This window comes from Muntiacus reevesi, chromosome 13 (assembly GCF_963930625.1).
Source record: "Muntiacus reevesi chromosome 13, mMunRee1.1, whole genome shotgun sequence".
Lineage (NCBI taxonomy): Eukaryota > Metazoa > Chordata > Mammalia > Artiodactyla > Cervidae > Muntiacus > Muntiacus reevesi.
This window is the reverse complement of record NC_089261.1, coordinates 39683589-39711377: the sequence shown is the minus strand read 5'-3', so window position 1 is coordinate 39711377 and position 27789 is coordinate 39683589. Positions and strand designations below refer to the sequence as shown.

At 35.5% G+C, this 27789-nt stretch overlaps 1 protein-coding gene across 1 annotated transcript in view; it reads right to left on the bottom strand.

Moving 5' to 3' along the window:
• The window catches only part of FAT4 (FAT atypical cadherin 4), a 174135-nt gene that overhangs the window by 73533 nt on the left and 72813 nt on the right, over positions 1 to 27789 (bottom strand). The window contains exons 2-4 of the mRNA XM_065904930.1: positions 17095 to 17226; positions 7223 to 7484; positions 5392 to 5742 (exon numbers count right to left, since the gene is read on the bottom strand). Coding sequence (XP_065761002.1) covers positions 5392 to 5742; positions 7223 to 7484; positions 17095 to 17226 — 745 coding nt within the window. The remainder of the gene's footprint in view (positions 1 to 5391; positions 5743 to 7222; positions 7485 to 17094; positions 17227 to 27789) is intronic.

Genomic DNA, 27789 nt, shown 5'->3' with positions numbered 1-27789 from the left:
TCTTATACCTAGATAATCCATCCTTAATAAAGATACTACTCTGGGATCTTATGCTATGGAAAATCCATTGAGTTATATAAACTACTTACAAATAGCCCCTTTATTTATGAACTTTAACTACTCAGGGGTCAAAAATGATGTCCACTCTTAGCCAAAAGTCTTCGAGAACAAGTTGATCACCCTTTTCTTGAAAAATACTCTTTCTTAGAATTCTGTAGATACTTCAGCTAGCTTCTGCCTTTTCTTAAAACCCCTTAAGTCCTTGTAAAGGCATGCTTTAGTTGAGTAATACAGTTTTCTTTTCTACCACTTAGTGCCTGCTTATTTGTTTTTTGTTGTTGTTGTTGTTTTTGTTTTTAATGCTAGAATTATTATTTTCCCATGCTTTGATAGTCTCTTATCTAAGATTCTTTGTCTATATGTTGATGCAGAGGAAACTATTTATGGAGATAACTTTCAGGCATTGGCTTATTCACAAAAATTTCTAGGATAAACAAGGATTGAGTAGATCTTTGAAAAGGTAGGGGTTTTCTCCTCATTAAGAATTGTGGCTTTTAATCTTTGCAGTTTATTTAAGACCATTCACAAGAGAACAAAGCAGAGGTTATAAAGTTCAAAATACTTAGGACACTGAGGATCAGGAAAAATATGAATAAATAAAGCTAATGGAGGTCACAGGTCAATTCACCAGCAGGAGATAAAGAGAATTTTAAGATCTGGATAGAACAAGGTCAACAGCCTACTTCAACTCTCTGACTTAAAATTCCACAGGTTTGGGGGAAGAAAAGTTCTATTAACTGATGCAGAAAAAAGAAAAAGATTTCATCTACTGGTACCAAATATGGATATATTACTGAGAAAGTAATTTGATTGAGAAAGTAATTTGATTTTAAATACATATATATACACACATATATTATAATGATGTATATTTAATATATTTTTAAATAGAATTACTCTCTTAGGAATTTCTTTTGCATTTCCTATGGCTAACTCTGTCAGTAAATATTTAGTTCTTATTTTTTGAGGTACAAATTCAGACACAATTATTATTGAGAAAGAGTTATGAAGACACCTGGATAAAAATAATACCAATAAGCAGAGATATATTTCTATGTAAGCATATAGACCTTTCATGCCCAAGACCAAAAGAAATTTAAAATACTGACAAAACTACACATGGCTACAAAGTGATGGCCTAACATTTCTACATAAATCAACTGGAAGGCAAGCAATTAAATCTAGGATTGGAATACCCCTGGTCCACTGTGTATGCTACTTCCTGGAGTAAATAATTAACTTGCAGAGGCAAAAAAAGAACATGATACCAAGATTTTATAGCCTTGTCGTAAATAGCAGGACAGCCTCCTTTTTAGGGAGAAAGTTTGCTGGGTAGGTGGGTTTTGGAAGTAATAAATATTAACTAGAATTATGAAAAAGATAAAAATGATTTATATTTAAATTCATAATGATGACTATATCAGATGATAACATTAAAAATGAACTGGTAATGATAACAGTCATTATCTTTGAGAACATAAACATAGAAATACAACTGGTTTTGCACAAAATATTGCAGCACAATCTAAGAAATAGCTTTCATCTCAGGAACAGAAACTGTACTGCTGCAATTACAGGCCATGGAAACCATCTCTATGGACTTTACTGTCAAGAAAAGGATTTTTCACTCCTGTCATGTCTAAGTGACTTTGGGCATGTGCTCTACATCTAGAAAATACATATAGACATACTGAAACTCAAAATTCTCCCTGAACCTTTATACTATCCTAAAAAATAAAGAGCTCAGGCCATTCTTCTCTCTCTACTCCTTGCATCAAATATCCCAATCATGAATCAGTAAACATACTATTTTAACATTCTATAATATATTCATATATGCTAGAACTTGAATTTAGTGGGCTTTTAAAGCCCCCAGATCTTTAAGCTATGAATAGTCCATATTTCTAACCATTTATGTTCAGTGTTCTGAAAGTGGTTTAGTTACATGATTCTTTCTGGCAGTTTTATTGTGTGTGTGGTTGTGTTAGTTTTTTTTTCTTTGGTTGGTTTTTATTTCAGTCTTGAGAATAATTTAGTTCCAGGAAATACAGCACATAACTGTAGGTATGTGGCTCTGTTACAAAATGTGCATATTTATTCACAGTCCATAAATGCCTAATTATTTCTATGATGAACTAGTATTTGTCAACTTATCATATAGCTGCAATACATGGAACTCTTGCAAACAACATTCACTTTTATGAAGCAGTTCCAATAAGGTCATCAGGTCACTGGAATATGAAACTCATTTACAGGTCAATTGATCTGCATTGTGTACCAAGCATATATCAGTAAATTTATTCAACAATAATTATAATTACTTTATTCTCAAAGTACTCTATGACTCCCCAATATTTTTAAGAGTATATGAATTTATTTCTAGGATAACATAGTAATTATTAAAGTTATACTATTTCCATGAAACTTCAATTTATAATGTGTGGGCTCAGTTGCTCAGTCCTATCTGACTCTTTGCAACTCCATGGACTGTAGCTTGCCAGGCTCCTCTTTCCATCCATGGAATTTTCCATGCAATACTGGAGTAGGTTCCCATTTCCTTCTCCAAGGGATCTTCCCAACCGAGGGATCTAACCCACGTCTCTTGTGTCTCCTGCATTGGCAGACAGGTTCTGTACCCCTAGGACCCACCATACTTAGCCTCAATATAATACTTTCTTAGCTGTATGAATGAAAGCCTTGAGGTGAAAACATGTGCTACTTATCTTGTGAACACAGTAAAATATTTGCTTTATTCTTATTAAATGGTTATACAATCTAAAATTTTAGGTTAAACTCAGAGAATATAGATATAAGTAACAGAAACTGTTAAATTTATTTTTGTATAAAATGTCTTCATTTAAAATGACAATATTATCTCATCTGAAAGTTCTTGGTCAGAGATTAAAACTAAATTGTTAATAGAAAAGTCTAAATAATATTGTGAAACATGTTGGGAGCTATTTAGTATAACTGAGTTGGCAGTTTTAAATAAAGAAGGTTACCCTTGTACAGTCTTATCATGATCCTTGAAATTCAGAGAGAATAGAAACTGTGTCCTATATTTTAGGTCAAGGTGCAGGAAATTACACTGATAAAAGTATTCAAAACTAAAACAATGGAAAAATGTAGCTTGAAACTTTTATGTAACAAAATTAAAGGAAAAAAATCCATAAAAAGTAACTTGAAGTCAATGGTTAATACATTTCTGTGAATATGTTTGCATGGAATATTCCAGCAGGTTTCACAAAGGAAGTTTCTTATTTGCTATTTTCTCAGTTCTCTACAGCTGAGTTTTGAGGATAAATGGAATTTACTCTAGACCTGCACACAATCCTATGATACAATAGGCTCTCTCTAATGCTTAAAGTCACAAAGAAACTTGGCAGATAATTCTTCACTGAAGAAAAGTTAGGACAAATTAAAAAATGTTCATATCCAGAGATCAGGTAAATTAATTAAGTTTATAATAATAGATAAGCCAACATTCAAAATAAAGATTAACCTCAAATGTGCATAAAGTCTAATGGGAGACAGTTACATGTACAGAACTAGGTTGATGTACATGAAATAGACTGTGCAACATTCTTAGGCCAGGACTGGCTACATACTAGGGACAAGTGGTCCATCATATTTGCTGGTCCCACATCCAAGGATTCAACCAACATGGACCGAAAATATTTTGAGGGAAAAAATTCCAGAAAGTTCCAAATTTCAAGCAAAACTTAAATCTTCTGTGCTCTGGAAACTATTTATATAGCATTTATATTGTAGTAGGTATTGTAAGTAATCTAGAGATGATTTAAAGTAAATGGGTGAATGTGCATGGGTTGAATGCAAATATTACACTATTTTATATAAAGGACTTGAGCATCTTGGATTTTGGTATCAATGAGGCTTCCCTAGTGGCTCAGAGGATACAGAATCTCTCTGCAATGCAGAAGACCGGGGTTTGATCCCTGGCTCAGGAAAATCCCCTGGAGAAGGGAATGGCTACCAACTCCAGTATTCTTGCCTGGAGAATCTCATGGACAGAGGAGCCTGGCAGCTACAGTCCATGGGGTCACAAAGAGTCAAACATTACTGAGCGACTATCACTGTCTCTTCACTAACTTTCCAGAGGTCCTGGAACCAATCCCCTGCTGATACAAGGGATGACTGTGTTTGACAACTGTCAGTTGTTGTTTTTAATATTATTAGCAATTTGTGGTGCTAACATTACAGGCACTTCTATTTTAGGAATATTTATGTATTCATTATTAACTATGCTTAGATAAGAGAGGAAAACTTCAAAATGCACTTAATGAATTCTAAAGAAAGCATTTCCTACTTCATGAAGTGAAAGGTACATAAAAATACTGTGCTCTTTGCCTCTCAAATCTTTGTAAGTGGCAATTTTAGACACTCCTGCAAGGAAACTAAGTATAGAGCAGAATGGGATGGATGAATGATACTCTGAGATTACATAAATCATTTAAGTCAGCAAGAACCAGGAAATTCTAAATTAAGGTTGATATGCCTATGCCCCGAGGCATATCCTTGGGCTAGAGACCAGTTTCCTCTTAAAATACTGTCCCTTGTTTTCTTAACTAAATGAACATTTAGCTGCATCCAATGGAAGGAAAAACAAGGTATTAACTTTCCTAACAAAGATTGACAATCTGTACAATGTTATCTCTAAAGGCTATATTGTCTGGTATGTGTATTTACAAAATAAGTCTTAAAGAAAGACAAAGGGAGTCATACTTTAAATTTTTTCAAATAAATAAAAGTCAAACAAATATCAAACATTGTAAAGTCTAGATTTAATTTAAAATAAGTTAAAGAGATCTGAGACCGTCCTTTGAGTTAAAGCATGAAAACTTGCTGAGACACTCTGAGCCATTTTCAGTCAGAAATATAAAACTAATCATGCATTCTGAAGTATTTTTTGAGACTTGGTTTTCCTTTAGCATCCACATTTTATCCTTTTTATGTTAAAAGAATATATGTAAGCAAATAGTTATCTAAAGAAAACCTACCAAAAAGCTGCTTTATGACTTCTATATTGCTAAACTCCAGTGGTGTCACACATTTAGAGAGAATAAAGGAAGATAAACTTATAAAGCTTATAAGATGCACACAGTGTATGCTGTGTAAGTGTTATAAATAAGAACTTAACTAATAAAATCCTTAGTCTTTTAATCCTCTATAGTTAAATTATAAATCTATTCCTCAACTTGGGATCTATATTTACAAAATGCAATTTTGTGACAGCTGCACACAGTAAATAAATGATATAAATTGAATGATTAATGTTTAATAAACTTTAAGTAGGTAAAATAAAGTACATACCATCATCTGCATCGGTAACATTAAAAACAAGAACAGTAGATCCTAGAGGTAGATTCTCCATTAAAGATGTGCTATATGAATTCAAGCTGAAAATGGGTGGGTTATCATTTACATCTAGTATGTTGAAGTAAACCCTGATGGTAGTAAATTGTCCCCCACCGTCTTCAGCCCGAACAGTGAGGATATAATATTGCTGTGCTTCATAATCCAACGTTCGAGTCAAATTAAAGACTCCAGTAACCGGATTCAGGAAAAATATGCCATCTTCATCATCTTCATTCACAATATATGTAATTTCTCCATTCACACCAGAGTCATCATCTGTAGCTAAAATAGCTGCTACCAAAGAACCTAGAATAAATTGAGAATCCAAAATTAATGGAACAGGGTATTGCTAAGAGACTATATATGATACCAAAACATTTATTTGTATAGTAAAATATTTTAACTAGAAAATTACTATGAAAATATAATGAAAACAACACTGTGTAGATTTCTACATTAACATGGATGCCAACATCCCCAAATATCCAGTAGGTCTTATGTGTGTGTGCACGCTCAGTCACTCAGTCATGTCTGACTCCTTGCAACCTCATGGACTGTAGTGAACCAGGCTCCTCTATCCATGGAATATTCCTGGCAAAAATACTGGAGTGGGTTTCCATTTCCTAGTCCAGGAGATCTTCCCAACCCAGGGATTGAACCTGTCTCTGGAGTCTCCTGCATTGACAGGAGTATCCTTTATCACTGTGCCAACTTGGAAGCCAGTAGATCTTATGTTGCAATGTAAATGTTCTGGGAAATGAACACAACTTCTGACATTTTTCTATCTACCAATTCATGAACATATTGATGAATTCAGTGAACATATATTGGGGCCCACTGCTAGTGTCAGGAACTGGCAATTCCAAGCAATAATACAGAATTATGCTAAGAGGATACCACTTAACAGCTTGTATGACCATTGTTAGAAATGACGTGAGAAAGAAATGTGATGGGAAATTCATGAAGGGCATGAACAACTCATCTTGGTGAACTAACTGCAGTGAGATTTTAGTCCTCTATAAATGTTTCATTCCTTTGTCAAATGAGTTTCTAAAACATATGCCTTATTTTGCAAACTCATTCAAATATAATTCAAAATAGAATTTCAGTTTTAGATAAGAATTTCTAATAGTGGAAACGAAGTCAACCCACATCAGAAACAGGGGTATCAAGTACGCACACGCAATAGTCACAACATAATATATTCAAAGAAGCAAGGTGAAAATTCAGGATTCCTATTCTACTAATACTTATTCAGCATCTGCTAATCCTCAAGCCCCATGTTAGCAAACTCATACATGTTTCATCCTACTTCTAACAAGAAATATTGTTTCCATATACAGAAGAAGGAATTGAAGCTAAGAGAAATTAATTAATTGCCCTGATTCACACAGCTAGTAAGTATTATAATGGGTATTCACAGGTTTTCCTGTGCTTTTTTTACTTTCTATGCTCAGGAACATAATCACATCAGACATCCTTACAGTGGAAAAACAGTATCAAAACTGTGGTTGCCAGGAAACTTAACAATGCATGTCACAGATACTTTCAGAAACAAACCTCTGTAATTAAGAAATCAGATGATTAGCTTATCTTATTTGCTCTCAAAAGTCCAGAAATTTGTTTGGGAACTGTAGCAAAGACGGTCAATTAAAATAGTTTAAAAATCCAATGTTTATACCCAGTAGCACATACTAGTCACAATTTAAGAGCAGCCAAAACCTAGTCCGTGTAACTGTAGTCAAAGGTGACCCTTGCAAAATATACCTAGGAGCGTGCCACCTACCTGGGGTCGTGTCTTCTGGGATGTCAAAAGAGTACACAGGCCTGGAGAACTTGGGTGTGTGGTCATTCACATCACTGACAGTAATATTTATTCTCATATCTGAGGACTGAAGACCATCATCCGCACGAACCAGCAAGGAATATTTGGAACGACATTCTCTGTCCAGTCTCTTGGTAGCTATCAGATCTCCAGATTCAGGGTCAATTCGGAAACTGTCATCGGCTCCACTGATGATCGTATATGTGACAAGAGCATTCGCACCCTAGGGAAAAGAGAGCAGAATCGGAACTGCTAGAAGTGGAACAGTAGAAGTGCCGCTCCTTGTGCTGAATGTATGCTTGACAAAGTGAGGCTCTGGGGTTTCATTTCATACGATACTGTAATATTTCAAACAGTACCAACCCAGTGTAGTTAACTAAGTAGTCTTTCACTATTCATTTCATTAAATAACACAGCGAATCTCAACCTTAAAAATGTGTGTGTGTGTGTATGTGTGCGCTCTGTGCATGCTCACTCGTGTCCGACTCTGCAACCCCATGGATTGCAGCCGGCCAGGGTCCTCTGTGCATGGGATTTTTCAGGCAAAATACTGGAGTGGGTAGCCATTTCCTCCTCTAGGGAATCTTCCCGACTCAGGGATCAAACCAGCGTCTCCTGTGTCTCCTGCATTGGCAGGTGGATTCTTTAAGACTTGAGTCACCTGGGAAGTCCGTATATATGTGTGCATGTGAGGGAATGGTAACCCACTCCAGTATTCCAGCTTGTCCCATGGACAGAGGAAGCTGGCTGGCTATGGTCACTAAATGTTGGACATGATTGAGCAACTAATCACAGCGCACATGTGCACACACACACATAAATTCTTAAAATATATCATAGAAAGGAGTCAAACTGTCACTGTGGAAAACACAAATGATAATACTACTAACTACATATCCAGAGGTTTGCCAGGCCCAGGGACAGCACTGTGGATGCATTATCTTGCTTTAGTTCACACTCTGTGAGATACTATTTCTCAAAAGAAGATGCGAAGTATGGAGATGGTCCTTAACTTGCCCAGAGTCATACTGGGGGTGAGTGGATTTCAAACCCTAGTCTGTCTGACTCTGAGCTCATGTTCCTCTGGTTCAGCCTGAGGAAGTAATTAAATTAAGCAAGCTCTAAATGGAAGCTTGGACTTCCCTGGGGCTCAGACAGTAAAGAATCCCCCTGCAATGCAGGAGAACTGGGTTCGACCCTAGGTTGGAGAGATCCCCTGGAGGAGGGCAGGACAACCCACTCTAGCATTCCTGCTTTGAGAATTCCCACAGCAGAGGAGCCTGGACGGCTCTAGCCCATGGGGTTGCAAAGAGTCGGACATAACTGAACGCCTGAGCACAGCACAAATGGAAGCTTACAATATGCACCATAAGAACCAAAGAGAGGATTACTTTGACCAGTTTGCTAATGTGAAGAGATTTGCTTGCTGAATTAACTAATTTATGCATTTTATATACTTTCAGTTGCACTGGGTCTTCGTGGCTTTATGCAGCCTTTCTCTAGCTGCAGCAGGTGGGGGCTACTCTTTGTTGCAGTGCGCGGGCGTCTCATTGCGGTGGCTTCTCCTGTTTGGAGCACAGCTTCCAGGCCCACGGGCTTCAGGAGTTGCGGAACATGGGCTCAGGAGTTGTGCTTTGCGGGCTCTAGGGTTTGGACTCAGTAGCCTGCGGTGCACGGGCTTACTTGCTCCATGGCATGTGGAATCCTTCTGGACCAGGAATCGAACCCATGTTCCCTGCATTGGCAGGTAGATTCTTATCCACTGGACCACCTGGGAAGTCCAGTGTGCAGAGTTTCAACGTAGGACAAAAGAAGAAAAATTGAGCTAAAATATTAGATTATGGGTATAGATTGGAGAGGGGCTGAGCTGGTAAGGAATCCACCTGCAATGCAGGAGCCCCTGGTTTGATCCCGCATCGGGGAGTTCCCCTGGAGAAGGGCATGGGAACCCACTTCAGTATTTTTGGGCTTCCCTGGTGGCTTAGATAGTAAAGAATCTGCCTGTGAAGAATCTGCCTGCAACGTGCCTGCACTTGGGCTGGAAAGATCCCCTGGAGGAAGGCATGGCAATCCACTCCAATATTCTTGCCTGGAGAATCCCCATGGACAGAGGAGCCTGGCGGGCTATAGTCCATGGGGTCGCAAAGAGCTGGATACCACTGAGCGACTAAACACAGCACAGCACATACACTGGAGAATTTCAGTTACAACGCACATCGAACCGTATGACCAAGAAACCACTGATCTCGTTTTCACTGGAAACAATCTTTTAAGGCTCTTGATGGTATAGGATGGACTAGAAAGAAGAGAGGCCAGAGAAGGGGTGAGAGAGTAGATTCTGGCCCCAGGAGACTGGGACTTCATTTCCTCAAGAGGAAACTCTTATATAATCTGCATTATTTTCTGGTTCTAAGTCCCTGTTCTGTAAAATGAAAGCAGGGATGCATTCTTGTGTTCACTCAGATCTTTGAACTGTAGTGCTCAAGATCTGAAGTATAAACTAGGAATTTGGCTGAAGGAATGGAAAAGAAAAATAGAACATTTATTAAGTGTTTATTAAGTGCTAAGCACAGCTCTCAGTGCATCACTTCGTGGGCACTAATTGACTTGATACCTAAAGGCAATCCAGTTGGGTAAGCACAATTATTATCCCCATTTTGAAGATAAAGAAACTGAGACAGAGAAATCTGAACCCTGGTTATCTTGCCCTAGAAGTGAGACTCCCAATCCTTGTGTACCAAACATAATACACACAGAACAAATTAGTAAGACCTGATGGGTTATTGGATACAGAAGTAAGCTAATGATAGCTCTCAGTTGTTCAACATTCTCTTTTATTCTCATTTCTTTCTTTTATCAACTCTATGTAATAGGCATAAAAGTGAAAGAGAAAGAAAAAAAATTAATATCAAATTACTTTGGCTGGGAATTAGGAGAATGTTCCTGCTGAAGACATCTCAGGATAAGATCTGCTTGGACACAGGAGACATTATGCATTGAAATTTTATAATTTTATGTATGGTATGTTAAAAGAGTGAAGGATAGCTTCATGGAAATGGTTATGTGGCAATGGTTATAGCCATAGGAATGGATGTGTGGTCAGAGATTAGAAAAGGGGTTTGATAAAACTATCTGAAGGTCAATATATGTGACTCACAGTTGAAGCCACAAGATTTGCTGAGGATTTAAATGAGAATAGATAGAGGCACAGCAGCATAAAGACTGAACATCATATTGAAAGGGTGGGAAGTAAGGGGAGGGAGTGAGGGAAGAAGAGGAGGAGGAACCTTGGAGACCCAGAGGACAGCTTGCCACAGAGGTTAAAGGGAAGGTTTCAGAAAGAGTAGATTTTAGCAGAGTCAAAAATAAAGAAACTAAGGCAAATTAAAATTAAAATCACCATCTAGATTTGATAATGAGGGATGGTAACTTTATAGTACTCAAAAAAATCTCATAAACTTATTTGTATATTGAAATGATGAACAGTTTGATTTAGATATGCTTAATCACATGTATGTTATAGTTGGAATTCTGAGTTGCACATTATACACTGTACTGGTTGAGATTGCGTGCTCTGGGGCCATAGTTTTGCTTTTGAATCTCTGCTCCACTACCTAATAATCATGTATCATTGGGTTACCCCTTAACCTCTATGAGCTTGTGTTTCCTTACCTAGACAATCTGGCTGGTAATAATACCTGATACATGGGACTGTAATGTAGCCCTACTTAATCTGTATTTAATCTGAGGATTAAAGGAGTTCACACATGTTAAGGACCTAGAACAATGCATGAAAGGCTTTAAGTGTATGACAGTGCTAATTGTTGTTTTCATTCCTATTTTAATTACTTTTTTAATAAAAGGAATATAACAAGTTAGATGTATTTGATGACAGAGATATTTGCAAATGAATAATTTAAATAAAAATTTGATTAGAGTTGCTATATATCCCAGGAAAAATATTTTCTGATTTTTTATTATATATAGTATGACGTCCTGACCCTGAGGTATATGTAGTGTTGGAATTGTCAACTCAAAAATTACTTTTTGATTTAAATATACTCATATAAAACATATATATATGCATATATATGTATATATTTACCATATCAGCTCTAGAAATGTATTTATTAAAGTATCCAGGCTTAGAACTCTCAAGAAGCTGTTAGGAAGAACATAAAGTTAGGACATTTAGACTCTAAAGCTGACATGCTGGGAAACTACAGAATCTGAAGTTTCCATACATCTTTTCCATCATAGATTAAATATGCTTTATTCTTAAGATCAGATATAAAAGGGCATGACTGCTAACAGTCGAAGGTAAAAACACTCTTTCAAAATTTATGTTTAGAGGTATCTGCTATATTTGTACTGCTTTCCCTAAACCAATCTGAAGATTTAGTAATGTGAAATCCTCAAAGTACATTTTAATTTAGTAATGACAGCTGGATTAACATACTATGCACATTTATCTTGTATATTCAGGTGTACACAGACTATCTAATGTATTTATTGTAATTGTATGGTTTAACAAAAACATTCAATAAGAATTTTAGACTTTGAATCTAACCACATTCTGTACTTTTTATTCTATTTCACAAGGAATTCCACTATTCTGGTGAAACAGTCCAGAGAAAAACAGCTATACTCAATTCTGAACTACTAAAATGGAATTTGGAAATTAGGGGAAAGCCAAGATGCAAAACCATATTTCAAGCTATTATATAAACAGTTCAAAATTTAGAAATGTCCCATCTACAAAATGACTATAATAATTAATACTCCTGAATTTATGATAATTCTGAACAGAAAAGCAAAGGCATCTATTAACAAATAAAACATCATTTTTCACTTTCAAAATCAGCTGATGTGGTGCATTAGTAGTTCCAGTGAATGTCTGAAAATGCATGGCCAAGAGTAGTGATTTAATGAGGTCTTTTGAAAAGTCTATTTATTTATTTAGTACCCCAAATATGCAGTATCAGCAATGCTACAAGAAACAAATATCATATTTCAGCTGTAGCACAGTGGAAATAATGCTGTTTAAAAACATTCTACTCTCCTGAGGAACCACAGAGACAAAAGTACGTGGAAGGAATTCTAAAAGTAAATAGCTATAAATTGTAAATGCATTTTATAATCTTAAGTAGTAGTTTCAAAAGCAAGTATGGTACCATGGAATAAAGCCTGAGTGTCCTGGCCCATTACAAGTATAATAATTCATTTATCAAAGGAAACAAGAGACAGACAATCACATGTTTCTGAGAGATGTCTATCTTGATCCAACATATGTTTCAAATGATATTTAAATTATGCTTAATATGTACATATTGCTTTCAGATTCCTTTACCAGGCATTATTCTTCAGTGACCTACTACAGGTTTTCTAACATACTAATATTTTATTTTTGATTTAGTAATTAAGGAAAGTATATAAACTACATAATATGTGGACATAATTTGCTGATGACCTGTATAATCTTAGTGTTTTAAAGAATTCTATTAATGTTTCAAAATCAACCTACAAGATAGCTACATGACAATTCAATGCTGGCCACAAAGTAAAAGAAACTCCTTGCATTTCAATATTGATTCCTACTCAAAACTAGATGAAGAAAGACAGAACCATGATTTGGTAAGGGAGAAATCATTTCAAACACGTACATACACATTTTCAAATTTAACCTAGAGGTAAGGAGCTGAGAATAGAATAGAAGATAAAAGGTTCATCTAAAAACATTAATAATAATTTATTGTAAACCACTCAAAATAGGAAATAGCCAATAATTCTGAATGTCCTAGGAAGCCTAGGTAACCATTCCAACTGGCACACAGCCAAAGAAATGTTGGTTCCTCATCAGGAGTGGACATGGTCTGTGGTCATTAAAACATCACTAAAAAATTTAAGAAAAAACATATTCAAGAAGGAAAAGGATCTCATGAGCTTAGTCTTTTAAAAATAATAGTGCCAAAGCACTTCTACAAAAATGTCCTTCTTTCCTTTAAAGTTCCAGGTGAAACTGCTTCCTTCCTTCCAGCCCGTACGGTCTTTTTCCCCATCCGCCTCCACTCTCCCCACCCCTCAGACAGGTGCTATTATAAAATGCTCGGTGGTCATTTCTACCACTCCTCCCGTGAACTGCAAACAATCTTCCTTCCTTTTCCCTAGACTGTTCCTGTTCTATAGTTTTACTCCTTTGTGCCTCTTTAACTTCCCGCTGTCTCACCTCAAATACACTTCTTGCATATACTAGATATCACCACCTTACATTGAATACTTAAAAAAAAAAATCCACAAACCTAGAATGTCTAAGTGATAACATTGGCATAGTTACAGTTCTTTTAACTTGAAAAGGGAAACTCAATAGAAATAAAACAAAGGACACTAAAATCGTGTTGATGTAAATACCTAGACATAAAGACCTTCCCAGCCTTCTTCAAATTTCATACTAAATATAAACACATCTCAAAAAATAAACTTGAAGACAATGCAAGTGTATGCAGGTGCACATGCACACACACACACACATGCACAGAAAAGTCATGGAGAGAAGAATAAACATACAGGCAGCACTGCATTTGTATTAACCCTTCTTTGTCATATTTTAAAAACAAAAAAGTAGAGAGGAAAGTAAAATTATAACAGAATTTGCATAATATTATTATAAGGGTTGAATGTTGGCATTTCTTTCAAATAAACACTGAATAATAATTATAAATATATAATATTAATTATATAATTAATTATATATAAAATATTATATATTATTATAATTATAATAATCATATTATATATAATATATAGTAATTAAGTGTTACTATAATTACTATATAAGTTATATATAAATCTAATATATAAGATATATAATATATAATAATACACAATGCATATAATATATAAATAATACATGTATTATATATAAATAATATATATATTATATGCAATATATAATATGTATTATATAATATTTATAATAATATATAATATAATTTATATTTATTATATTAATAATATATACTTATATAATTTATTTATGTATATTATACATTTATACATTATTTATAATATTTAATATATTATATATCATATATAATATATTACATTATACATACTACTACTACTACTAATAAAGCTGAACTCCAAATAATAATTCTTAAGAGAGTAGTGCATTTCACTAGAATATGTATGTTATAATTAACATGATTATTAATTCCTGCCTTGAATAAATCACTTCAAATAAATGAGCTTTACTTGCTCTGTTCCTACAGAGAGTATCATAAACTTTCATTATCTTTTATTTAGCAAAAAGCTAAAAACCAAAAAAAAAGCTCGTGCAATTACTATAAGCTCATGCAAATGATACATCAAATAGTGGTAATTGTAGCAACTCTCTACTTGATGTATCATTTGCGTGAGCTTATAGTAATTGCATAAGCTTCTTTTTTTTGTTTTTTAGCTTTTTGCTAAATAAAAGATAATAAAAGTTTATGAATTAAGCTATCCAAATATATATGACCAATGATGAGATTTAAGAAAATCTCAGTAGTATTTACTAAATTATAGCTGATGATATTTCATATCTATCAATAATAATGCAAATATTTCTGCATACAGCTCTTGTAATGGTAGATAAAGTTTGGAACAAACTTTTCTCTACATAAAATTGACTAGAAAGTACTAAACATAAAACACCAAATCTTTTTCAATAGAAAACTACAATTACTTAAATGTACTTGCTTTATTTTGTTTCCTTTTCCTTAGTTACATTTTGGCAAAATGTATAAATGACTAATGGATGAAGTACAAGCTGGAATCAAGATTGCTGGGAGAAATATCAATAACCTCAGATATGCAGATGACACCACCCTCATGGTAGAGAGTGAAGAAGAACTAAAGAGCTTCTTAACGAAACTGAAAAAGGGGAGTGAAAAATTTGGCTTAAAACTCAACATTCAGAAAATTAAGATCATGGCATCCAGTCCCATCATTTCATGTCAAATAGATGGGAAAACAGTGGAAACAGTGGCAGACTTTATTTTTTTGGCTCCAAAATCACTACAGATGATGACTGCAACCATGAAATTAAAAGACGCTTACTCCTTGGAAGGAAAGTGGTGACCAACCTAGACAGCATATTATAAAGCAGAGACATTACTTTGTCAACAAAGGTCCGTCTAGTCAAGGCTGTGGTTTTTCCAGTGGTCATGTATGGATGTGAGAGTTGGATGGTGAAGAAAGCTGAGCACCAAAGAATTGATGCTTTTGAACTGTGGTGTTGGAGAAGACTCTTGAGAGTCCCTTGGACTGCAAGGAGATCCAACCAATCCATCTTAAAGGAAATTAGCTCTGAATATTCATTGGAAGGATTGATGCTGAAGCTGAAACTCTAGTACTTTGGCCACCTGTGATGTGAAGAGCTGACTCATTTGAAAAGACCTGGATGCTGGGAAAGATTGAAGGCACGAGGAGAAGGGGACAACAGAGGAAGAGATGGTTGGATGGCATCACTGACTCAATGGACATGAGTTTGAGTAAACTCCAGGAGTTGGTGGTAGACAGGGAGGCCTGGCGTGCTGCAGTATATGGAGTTGCAAAGAGTCGGACACAACTGAGTTATTGAACTAAACTGACTGATAAGTGACTAAGTGGTTACATTCTGTACTGGCAGTTAAAATTGGTCAATTATTGAATTATTTACCTTTTTAAAGTTAAATAAGCCAAAAATCAAGTTTTTGTATCCTTCTGGAGCTTAAATGAGGGTAAAGAAATTAAATTATCTGTTTGGGGCTTAGCAAAAAGGGAAATCGGCTACTAGTGTATGGGAACATTATTCCTCTTTCCAAAATTCTAGAAATTAACTAAAACCTTTACCTAGCAAGGAGACGAAAACAAGTGATGTTATTTTTTTAATGGGAAAACTATAAATTACAAATTATATAAGTTGTCATGCTGTTTGAAGCATGACAATTGCTTTAGTTAAACTTAAAACATAAACATGGAAGCCAGAAATCTAAATCGTGCCCCCCAAAATCAGTTTACTGCTAGGAAACGAATTTCTGTTTATTAATGGAATTCAAAATTCATTAGTTTCCTAGATAATTTCCTTAAAATAATAAGGCTATTACTAAATTATACACTTTATGTTTGCAAATATGTATATATGTGGGGCTTCCCAGGTGGCGCTAGTGGTAAAGAACCCACCTGCCAATGCAGGAGACATAAGAGATGTGGATTCAATCCCTGGGTAGAGACGATCCCCTGGAGGGGGGCATGGCAACCCACTCCAGTGGCTCTTGCCTAGAGAATCCCCATGGACAGAGGAGCCTGCAGGCTACAGTCCATAGGGTCACACCGAGTTAGACATGACTGAAGAGATTTAGCATGCACACATGCATATATGCAAGTTAAATGAAAAGTTTCAAAGCTGTCTTATTTTTTTTATTTTCAATAATTTGCTTTTATCAAATACAAATAAAAGTAAATTCTTAGCTATATACACTATAAGATAGCAAATGGGAGTGGTGGGGCATTAAAAATAAGATATTTCTGTAAATATCTTTTATCCATTGAGAAATTAAAATAACTTAGCTAATGAATCTAAGATGCACCAGCAATTAACTGAGTTGTGAATTGTTGATCAAAAGAAAATTGCCTCTAGACAGTCTCTATGTTAGCATTCCTATGTCACATTTCAAGAATTAATGTTCTTTGAAAACGAGCACTCAGTGCTTAGCCTTAGTTATTAGATAATAAATGTTGTCAACATATAGTAGAAATTTGATAGATCACTGGAATATTATGTTTCAAAAAGTCAGAGACAAGGTCTGAGCTACCTCATCAGCATCCATGGCTGTCAGCTGCATAATCTTAGAACCATCTCCGATATTCTCCTCCACTGTGAGATCCAGCATGTCTGTTGGGAACACTGGTGGGTTGTCATTGATATCTTGAAGTGTTATTTCTACCTACAAGAAAGAGAAAGAAACAATATATGAATGCTGTGTATGTCTGCAAGATACCAGTTAAATTGTATACCAAGAATCCACTTAAATAAGCCTTCCAAAAAGAATCAGAACCTTTATATATATCATCCCAGAAAATACACTAGAGAAAGTTGTGAATTATTTATAGGAAAAGAAAAGCCAAGTAAGATTATTTGATTTATTGATGGTAACTGATTTTAAGTGACCACCTAGGAGTTTAGAATAGAAGAGGTCCACGGATCACCTGTCATCTAAATCCCCAGATTTGTGCACCAGTTAAGAATTGTTCAGATTAGCACTGTCTGTCTTTCAGCCATTAAGCGCTGCCTGACACACAGATGACATGGTATAAAATTTCTTCCTGAAACGTTTACATATTGGCAACTAATGTCCAGGGAAAATAAAGAAGTTCACATTATATTTTAAGAAACATTCAGGATTTTCCCCTTTAAAGCCAACTCTCAATCTTTGGGGGAAGAAAACTATACATATATTTTCTTTCTATCTTCACTCCAATCAATATTTCTTAGTGTGACTAAAGCTAAAAATCATCCCGTTCATATGTGGTATTCAGATAGGTTGCAAATACTAACTATCCTTGAAAGATCTTCATCAGAAGTCAGAATTATTTGTTTCCCTATCTAATAAAGGGCTTCCCTAATAACTCAGTTGGTAAAGAATCCTCCTGTAATGCAAGAGACCCCAGTTTGATTCCTGGGTCATGAAGATCTGCTGGAGATGGGATAGGCTACCCACTCTGGTATTTTTGGGCTTTCCTTGTGACTCAGCTGGTAAAGTATCTGCCTGCAACATGGGAGACCTGGGTTTGATCCCTGGGTTGGGAAGATCCCCTGGAGATGGGAAAGGCTACCCACTCTAGTATTCTTGCCTGGAGAATTCAATGAACTGTATAGTTCATGGGGTTGCAGAGTTGGGCACGACTGAGTGACTTTCAAAAAACAAACAAACAAACAAAAAAAAACCTAAGAAAAATTGTTTAGAAAGAACAATCTGTGAATATTAAATAATAACTTCAAACCATGTGTTTTCTCTTTTGAGTTAGGTGCTAAAAGTTGAATATCTGATAAGAAAAAGGTAGACAACTGCTAATAAAACTGAAAATTTCCCCAGATGGATCACAAAATTAAGTCATCGAGGAAAGTCCATCCACCCATTTAGCTCGGATGTAACCACGACATTTTTCTTCTAGGATGAAATGTCATCTTTTATAGTTATACTGTAAAAACTCCATCAGATCAAGAGTGATGAGAGTGAATATTAGGAGACAGCAAAATAATTCTAGTTTTTTCTTTTCCAGGAAGAGGAAAGGGTAGAAGGAGAGCTAGTAAATATATTCTCTGGCAAAGAATGAGTGGGAAATATAGGAGAGCTAGACAAATAAATGGATGAGCAATTGATAAAAAGAAAAATTCAGAAAATAATATACAGAATTTAGTACTAAGTCACTATTGTAGTTCCACCACTCAACAGGACAGTTTTGATCATAGCTAGTGACTGAACTGAACTGAACTGAATGTCTCAAATTGGTCTAGGAAATGGTTAGGGCAGTCTTAGTAGTTAGAAATCTGCTATTTTGCTTTTGGTTAACACCATTCTCTACACCACTGCCTTTAAATAGAGATTGAGATTGTTAAAACTGCAGCTTGTAAGGAGCATTTCCGACTTCCTAGCAAAGTTGTAAATAACATGAGTTTTTGAATTAGAACAACCAGAGTTCAGATTCTTTCTCTGCACTCATTAACTGGAGAAATTTGAGCACTTAGTTTCTCTGAGCCTCACTCTCCTCATCTTAAAATTGGGATAATAATGTATCTTAGAGCATTTTATGAAGACTAAACCCTGATGATGCTAGCAAAATCCTTATCACAGGGAAGACTTTCAATGAAAAGTAGATCTTGGTTTTTAAATTGTCAGAACAGAACTAGGCATTCCTTAGAGCCAGGGAGAGACTGTATTTGTGATAGAATATGACTCCTGAGAGTCCCTTGGACTGCAAGGAGATCAAATCAGTCAACCCTAGAGGAAACCAATCCTGAATATCATTGGAGGGACTGACTTCAGCCTGATACTGAGGCTGAAGCTCCAAATCTTTGACAACCTGATGCAAAAAACTGATTCAGAAAAGACCCTGATGCTGGGAAAGGTTGAAGGCAGGAAGAGAAGGTGAGATGAGATGGTTGCATGACATCACTGACTCAATGGACATGTGTTTCAGCAAGCTCTGGAAGATGGTGAAGGATAGTGAGGGCCTGGTGTGCTGCAGTCCATGGGGTCACAAAGGGTCAGATACAACTGAGAGACTGAGCAACAACTTATTTCTAGTGCATGGTACAGATCCCGATATATCTTTGATGTTATGTTTAATTGGTGCCATTCTGGATTCTCTTTACCCTCAATTTAGTGTTCTTCTCCACACACACACACACACACACACACACACACACACACACACACACATTCACATATAGTTACATACACACAAACTCATACATACATCTGTTGTTATTCAGTCACTCAATAGTGACCAATCTTTCCTAGTATCAGGGTCTTTTCTAATGAATCAGTTCTTTCCATCAGGTGGTCAAACTATTGGAGCTTCAGTGTCAGCCCTTGTCCTTCCAATGAATATTCAGGACTGATTTCCTTTAGGATTGACTGGTTTGATCTCCTTGTAGTCCAAGGGACTCTCAAGTGTCTTCTCTAATAGCACAGTTCAAAAGCATCAATTCAGCACTCAGTTTTCTTCATGGTCCAACTGTCATATCCATACGTGACTGCTGGAAAAACTATTCCTTTAACTATACGAACTTTTGTTGGCAAAGTTATGTCTCTGCTTTTTAATATGTTGTCTAGGTTTGCCATAGCTTTTCTTCCAAGGAGCAAGTGTCTTTTAATTTCATGGCTGCAGTCACCATCTGCAGTGATTTTGGAGCCCCCCAAAATAAAGTCTGTCACTGTTACTATTGTTTCTCCATCTATTTGCCATGAAGTGATGGGACCGGATGTCATGATCTTAGCTTTTTGAATGTAGAGTTTAAAAAAAAAAAAAAAAGAATGTTGAGTTTTAAGCCAGCTTATTCACTCTCCTCTTGCAACTTCAACAAAAGGCTCTTTAGTTACTCTTCCCTATCTGCCATAAGGGTGGTGGTATCTGCATATCTGAGGTTATTGATATTTCTCCTGCCAATCTTGATTCTAGCTTGTGCTTCATCCAGCCTGGCATTTTACAGGATGTACTCTGCATATAAGTTAAATAAGCAAGGTGACAATATACACTCTTGATGTACTCCTTTTCCAATTTGGAACTTGTCCATTGTTCCATGTCCTGTTTTAACCATTGCTTCTTGACCTGTACACAGGTTTCTCAGAAGGCAAATAAGGTAGCCCGGTACTCCTATCTCTTTAAGAATTTTCCACAGTTTGTTGTGATCCATACAGTCAAAGGCTTTATCATGGTCAGTGAAGCAGAAATAGATACTCTTGCTTTTCCTATGATCCAATGGATGCTGGCAATTTGATCTCTGGTTCCTCTGCCTTTTCTAAATCCAGTTTGTTAGGTATAGTAGATTCTAGAGTAGAAACATGTTACGTATAGTAGATTTTCTTCATTATGGATGATGAGTGCATGAGTTGAACAAGACCCTTCTATATTTTAATAGTTATAACTAACACGAATGTGCCAAACTCTGTTTTAAGTTATATGTATGTGCACATTCATATACATCAGTTCAGTTCAGTTCAGTTCAGTCGCTCAGTCGTGTCCGACTGTTTGTGACCCCATGAATCACAGCATGCCAGGCCTCCCTGTCCATCACCAACTCATACACACACTAAATGCATAAAAAATCCTCAAAAGATCCCTATGAGGCAAGTACTATTATCTTCCCATTAGAGAAATGAGTTAGCCCATGTACATAGGTTAAGTAATTACCCAATACCAGAGAGCTAGTAAGTCAGTAGTAAGTTTCCTTTACTACAATGCAAACCTGTCTCTCTCTATATATAAGCACACCCCTCTTTCTCTTTAGGCATGTGTGTTCAATAAACATAATGAATCATTTTTGGACAGTATGTCACAGCTTTATAAATATATGTTTATAAATGTGCATATTATTCCTGTCTGGAATTTGGATCACTTACATATGAACTAACTAGCCATATAACCTTGGGTCAGTCTATAAATCTTTGTCAGAATTAAAAATAAATCAGCTAGATGATCCCTAGATTTAGCTCTAGAAATCTGTAACCATGTATGCTCTATGAGATTTTGGCCAACTCCATCATTTCAGGTACAAAAGATTGTTTCTGTCTTTATTAGCAAGAATAAATTTAGTTAAATATTAATAGACTCAAAACTAAACATTTCTGAATATATCTATAATCTACCAGTTATAAACACAGATCTAGAACATTTCATCATTGGATTTTGATATACCTAACAGTTATATTTTTGATTAAAGATACTAGAGGTCATCCATTTAATAGGTTAGGCTATGCTTTTTCCAAAATCAGTATCAGTTTGCTAATCAAAAAACTGTAACTTTGTATTCTTCTTCAAAGAAAAATCTATTTTCTCTAACTTTCCAGTCTCTCTGCTCCACTTCACAATTCTTCAAGTATTTCTCAAAAACTTTCAGCATCACTTCTCTAGATTCCCTCATTAGCCCGGAGTATGAATAACCAAGAGGAGGAGATCTGAACTCATTGGTGTAGCAGCTTTCACCTGGCAATCCCTTCACTTCTGAATCAGTGTGTAAGTTTTTTGGTTTCTACTACCAAGAGTTCCAAGATCGTGAACACTGTTTGCCTATGAAGTGGTCACTGATTCCCATATTTATTCATTTAATCTTTTAGACTCTATCACATAAAAGGTATATGCTAGTCACTATAAATATAGTAAATGTATAAGAAAATAAGACTGGCCACCATCTCTTGTGGGGAAGAAATGAAATCTGACCATGGAAATATGTACAAATATAAACATCTATTTGGAAACACATGGTTGACATCTTGACTCCAAGCAGTTAGTCCCCTATGCTATGAATAATTCTTCCAGCAGTCCTGTATCTTGCCCATGGCAGTTACCATTTTTTCCTGATGATTCCAGATTCTAACATGCACTTGGCTCACTGTCTTGGATCTCCCATCAACCTAAAAGTCTTATTCCATTACTACCCTCACTTTGGTCTAAGATTTGCTATGGTTTTTTGAAATATTGTCATATAAAACACAAGACTCAAACATTAACAATTTAGAGAAGATATCTAGAAAGAAAATAGTTTATTAAATATAATAGTAAGTTATCTAGAAATATTAATTAAGACACTATAATTTTAAAGAGCTGTTTCTGTACAAATCAGATAACTTTAAATAATACAGATAATGGCTATTAGTGGTTTATTTATAAATTATCTGATTTTAAAAATTGTCTAAAATATAATTCCTAAGCTAAAGAAAGTATGTTCATAAATCCATTCTATTATTTTAAAATACATACCCAAAACTACTGCATAGCTTTTAGTACTGGCATTGCCCCTATAATGTTTTACGTTTGTTTTTTACATTTGTTTGGACATGAAATAAGCAAAATAATTGTATTGTTAAATATTAATTTGCAAAAAATAATCACATTTTGAACTCAGAAGCTTCCCTTCACAAGTGGCTGTATTTTTTTTTCATTTATTTGTATTAGTTGGAGGCTAATTACTTTACAGTGGCTGTATTTTAAATGAAAGCAAAACAAATAAAGACTGTCAATAGGTTACATAATTTAAGGCCAGGGGACATCTTCAAGGTATCAGTTCTATAAGTTTGTGAAAAATGACCCTCAAAGATGAAAGAAACATTACACTATGACGATAAGGTACTTGCATATTTTATGCCTGCCTATCAGATGTTGACCTTTGTGCTTAGATAGTTGGCCCTTAGTGGACATATATGGTTTCACCCACCATTACTTGGGCAGTTGGTAGCTTCATGGTTGACTTATTTATAACAAAATATCAGCTACACCTAATGACAGGTATTGTCTATGACCATCACTGCATTACCATTCAGATACCTTCAGAATAATGACTTTCTTGGCTAAGACACCTCATCCCTAGTCAGTGAAACCCTAGTAAATAATGATGTTTCAAGAAATATACATGACTGAGATTAAGAGAGCTAACAATCAATTAATTAAAAAGTGTCTGTCTTGTGGTAGTTTTGTAAAGGTAAAAGTTAATTTAAAAGTATGGCTTTAAATAATGTCACTGAACTTGTATGCTGAATAGCCAAATAGATCTTTAAAAAATAAAATGTTTACTGTGTAAATTGTTGCTATGAAATGGGTACAATGCTTTACTCCTTAAAAATGTTTCCCTATTATATGCAATTTATCATTTTATTCTGTACTGCATCAGGAATGATGTTATATTTTGTACATTAAATTTACATTTAATTTTTTAAGTAAAAAAAAATCAGAATTCAACTACATGACAAATGAGCAAGTTGCTAATTAGCAATAGCAATTATCAAATCATTACATATGTCTAAATATAAAACATGGTATTTCACTAATATAAGTTGATATTATGAAAGTAATACTCTATATTCAAGGCTAAGGAATCAACTAAAATATTAAGGTCCATTATGACCTCATTCCTCAGTTAGTAAACTGACATTTGCATCATGGTCACTATCTCAACCCCAATTAAAAACATATTAAATTCAAACTCTCTCTGCAAGCTAAATGAATTGGTTCTTAATGTATGAAAAATGCCCCCAAACATATTTTTAACTCACAATCTTCCTGCAACCTACATAAAGTGTTCTTAACGAACAAGGATGAAAAGCAATCATTTTTTTTTCCTTTTAAAAGATTGTAGAATTTATAATACAACAAAAGATTATGTTAGGTAGTCTAAGTAGGAAAAAAGGAGTCCGAAATGTCAGTTAGAAAAAGCCCAGGAAAAGAGACAAAGGAAGAAAATCCAAGGACTGGAATAGGAACCTTGGGTGGGGAAAAAACACACCCAAACACGCCCCCTTCCTCATAGGTGGTGGATACAAGCCCTATTTTGCATAGGGCAGAACCAATCAGGCTCCAGTGGGGGAAACAAAAAGTATAAAAAGGGAACCCAAGCAGGGTTGAAGCCACTCCTACAGGGTCCGCTTGCTCTCATGTCTTGGGTGTGTACTTTCTGCTGTCGGCCTAATAAAATTCTGCCTGTGTGAGTTGTAACACTGGTCTGCTGTTTCAAATCTTTGATGTGATGAGACTGGAATTGACTGGAATAGACTTAGAAAATAGAAATAGAAATCTATGCATTTGCAAGAAGTAATATAAAAATTCTTAGAATCCCAGATATCATCAAGTTCATCTCTCAGTCAAAAGCAAGGCATTGAACTGTCAGGTCTTTTATCTAAGAAAAAACAACAGTCAGACTCTTAACTCCAGCTACTGATTTTTGCAGAGATCTGTGGACAGGTCTGGGGAGGGAGCAGCATAATATGCCTTAGACCACTCCCTCTAATCTTTGTTAAAGACAATGAGAGTTCAAAAAAATATGCATTTGATGTGTACAGAAAATTAATTTTTAAAAAATTAATGTTTGATTATCTACTCTACAAATACTATTTTCCCACATCCTTGCTCATTTTAAGTTCCTTTATATTTATATTAATGGAAAATAATCTGTGAAGGTTTGCCTTAGTGATGCCACTGCAAGACTATTAAGCAATCTGCAGATAGGTGGTGGGTATACACTGCAAGTAAGGAAACTATAGCTAAATTATCTCGTTGTTGTTTTTCAGTCACTTAGTTGTGTCTGACTCTTTGTGATCCCATGGACTGCAGCACTTCACTCTCTCCTGGAGTTTGCTCAAACTCATGTGCATTGAGTTGATGATACCATCCATACCATCTCATCCTCTGACACCCCCTTCTCATCCTGCACTCAGAATTCTCCATAGATAGCAATAAAAGTTATTGCTTTGAAAATGTCTACAAAGCAGCTATTTCTTCCATGTCCTGGCCATTGTACATAGTGCTGTGATGAACACGGGGATACTTGTGTCTTTTTGAAATTTGGTTTTCTCAGGGTAATTGCCCAGTAGCGGGATAGTTGGGCTATCCAGCAATAGAACTATCATATGATAATTCTATTTTTCTTTTATAAGGAAACTTCATACTATTCTCCATAGAGGTTTTATCAAATTGCATTCCTATGAGCAGTATAAGAGGGTTCCCTTTTCTCCACTCCCTCTCCAACATATACTGTGTGTAGATTTTTTGATGATGGCCATTCTGACCAGTGTGAGGTGATATATACAGCTGATTCATTTTGTTATACAGCAGAAACCAACACAAAATTGTAAAGCAATCATACTCCAATAAAACAGTAAATTAAAAAAGAAATTATTTTTCTCAAAAGTTGCAATAAGAATCATTCAAAAATGACAAAGGTTTAAATGGTTTGTGAGACAGACATAAAATGCATATACTATAAAACAGTAAAAGAAGACGTATCACAGCAAATAGTACTTGATCAGTTGCTTTTTGTTAGTGCCAAATATAATTATTTACGTTATTGCCTTTTTATTTTCATGAAACTGACACTCCAAATTTCTCAACTACTACTATTACCATATGAATTGTGACAAAGCATTGCACCAAAACTAATGCTTAGACTTCACATGTATTACCTCCAAAGATACTATGATAATGCCACCAGGTTGTATTTAAACAATCGTTTAATTAACAAGTCTGCCAATAATTATTTATTTCACCAGAAGTATTTTTGCTCTGATTTCTTTAATACACTTACAAATCATAGAAACTGGTCATTTGCAAAACTTCTCAGACTAATAGATCATTTATACTGTTCAAATTTGTGACATTTAGAATTTTGAGGGCAAAAATTGTCTTCTTTATTTTTGCATTCTCACAACTTATCCATCTCTCGCATGTAACTTTTTCTCCAGAAATATTTGTTGTCAAAGCAAACCCAGGTTATTTGACATTTTATTAGAGTCACATGTTCAGCAAATTTAAAAAAACTAAGTATGTTACTGGCATGGGCTTCCCTTGTGTCTCAGACAGTAAAGAATCTGCCAACAATGCAGGAGACCTGGGTTCGATCCCTGGGTTGGGAAGATCCTCTGGAGAAAGGAATGGCTACCCACTCCAGTATTCTTGCCTGGAGAATTCCATGGACGGGGGGGGGGGCCTGGTGGGGTATGGTCCATGGGGTCACAGAGTCGGACAGGACTAAGCAACTAACACAGACACACAAACACTGGTATATAAAAAATGTATTCATCAACATGGACATATATTACAATAATATTTAGAATCAATCCAATCCCATTGATTTCCTAGTTCCTGTGTCCCCATCATGTTATTATCTATAATTTATGACATAAAATCATATTTGATGATAATTCAATAACTTTATACTCAGATGATTTAAAACAACTTCAGAAAAATCATCTCTTGTATCAACATATACAATAGCAATTCAGGAAGTCTCCCACCTGGAAGACTGGAATATAGGATCCTATGAAATGCCCATCACTGTTTCAGAAACAACTACGCTAAACACCACAAAGTCATGAATAAACCTACAAAAATAATTGCAGTCATTCAAATGTGCATTACCTTTAATAGGTTATTACAATGTCACTCCAATAACACTTTGCTAAATGATGCCTTAGTTTATACTGTGTTGGTGCTACTGCAATTGAGTGAGGACAAAGTCTAATCTTTCACTCAAAACAATTTTTATTTCATCAGAGTGAAACAAAATGCTGAAATCTAGCATTTAATTTTTCTGTTCGGAGGTTCAAGTGAGGAGTTGAAGTCGAAAGCAAATTAACCAATTTGAAATCCACACCAAGATCAGTACAACCATCACCCCTGAGCTGTCACTTCCTTTGGCTCTGAAAAGGAAAACTCCACCTTTCCTGTCTGAGAGGAGGCTGTGTGTGAACATGAGTCTGCCTGCATTGCAGTGAAAGACTGTTCTGGGGGACGCCTGGGTTGTGTGTGCAAAGAAACATTCTATGACTTGACTTTGAACTTGGGAATCAAAAGCAACGTTCATTAAAAAAGACATCAGGATAGAAATATGAAAGCCATGGCTCAAGTATATAATCAAACTTAAATTTTAAATGTTTGGCAATAACTTCCCATTCGCTCACTTCAAATAAAGCCAAGTACTATGTGATTCACTCAAGTCAGTAGGACTGACATATTCTGCATGTTATATTGACTTCCAATGACAAGGCTTTTTTTAGTAAATTTATGTTAGATCCTGTATATACACTGAGATGAGATAGAAGGGCTTTCTTGGTGACTCATATGGTAAAGTACTTGCCTGCAATGCAGGAGACCAGGGTTCAATCTCTGAGTCAGGAAGATTCCCTGGAGAAGACAAGGGCAAGCCACTCCAGTAATCTTGCCTAGAGTTCCATGGACAGAGGAGCCTGGCAGGCTACTACAGCCTATAGGATTGCACATAGAGCTGCAGAAGACTGAGC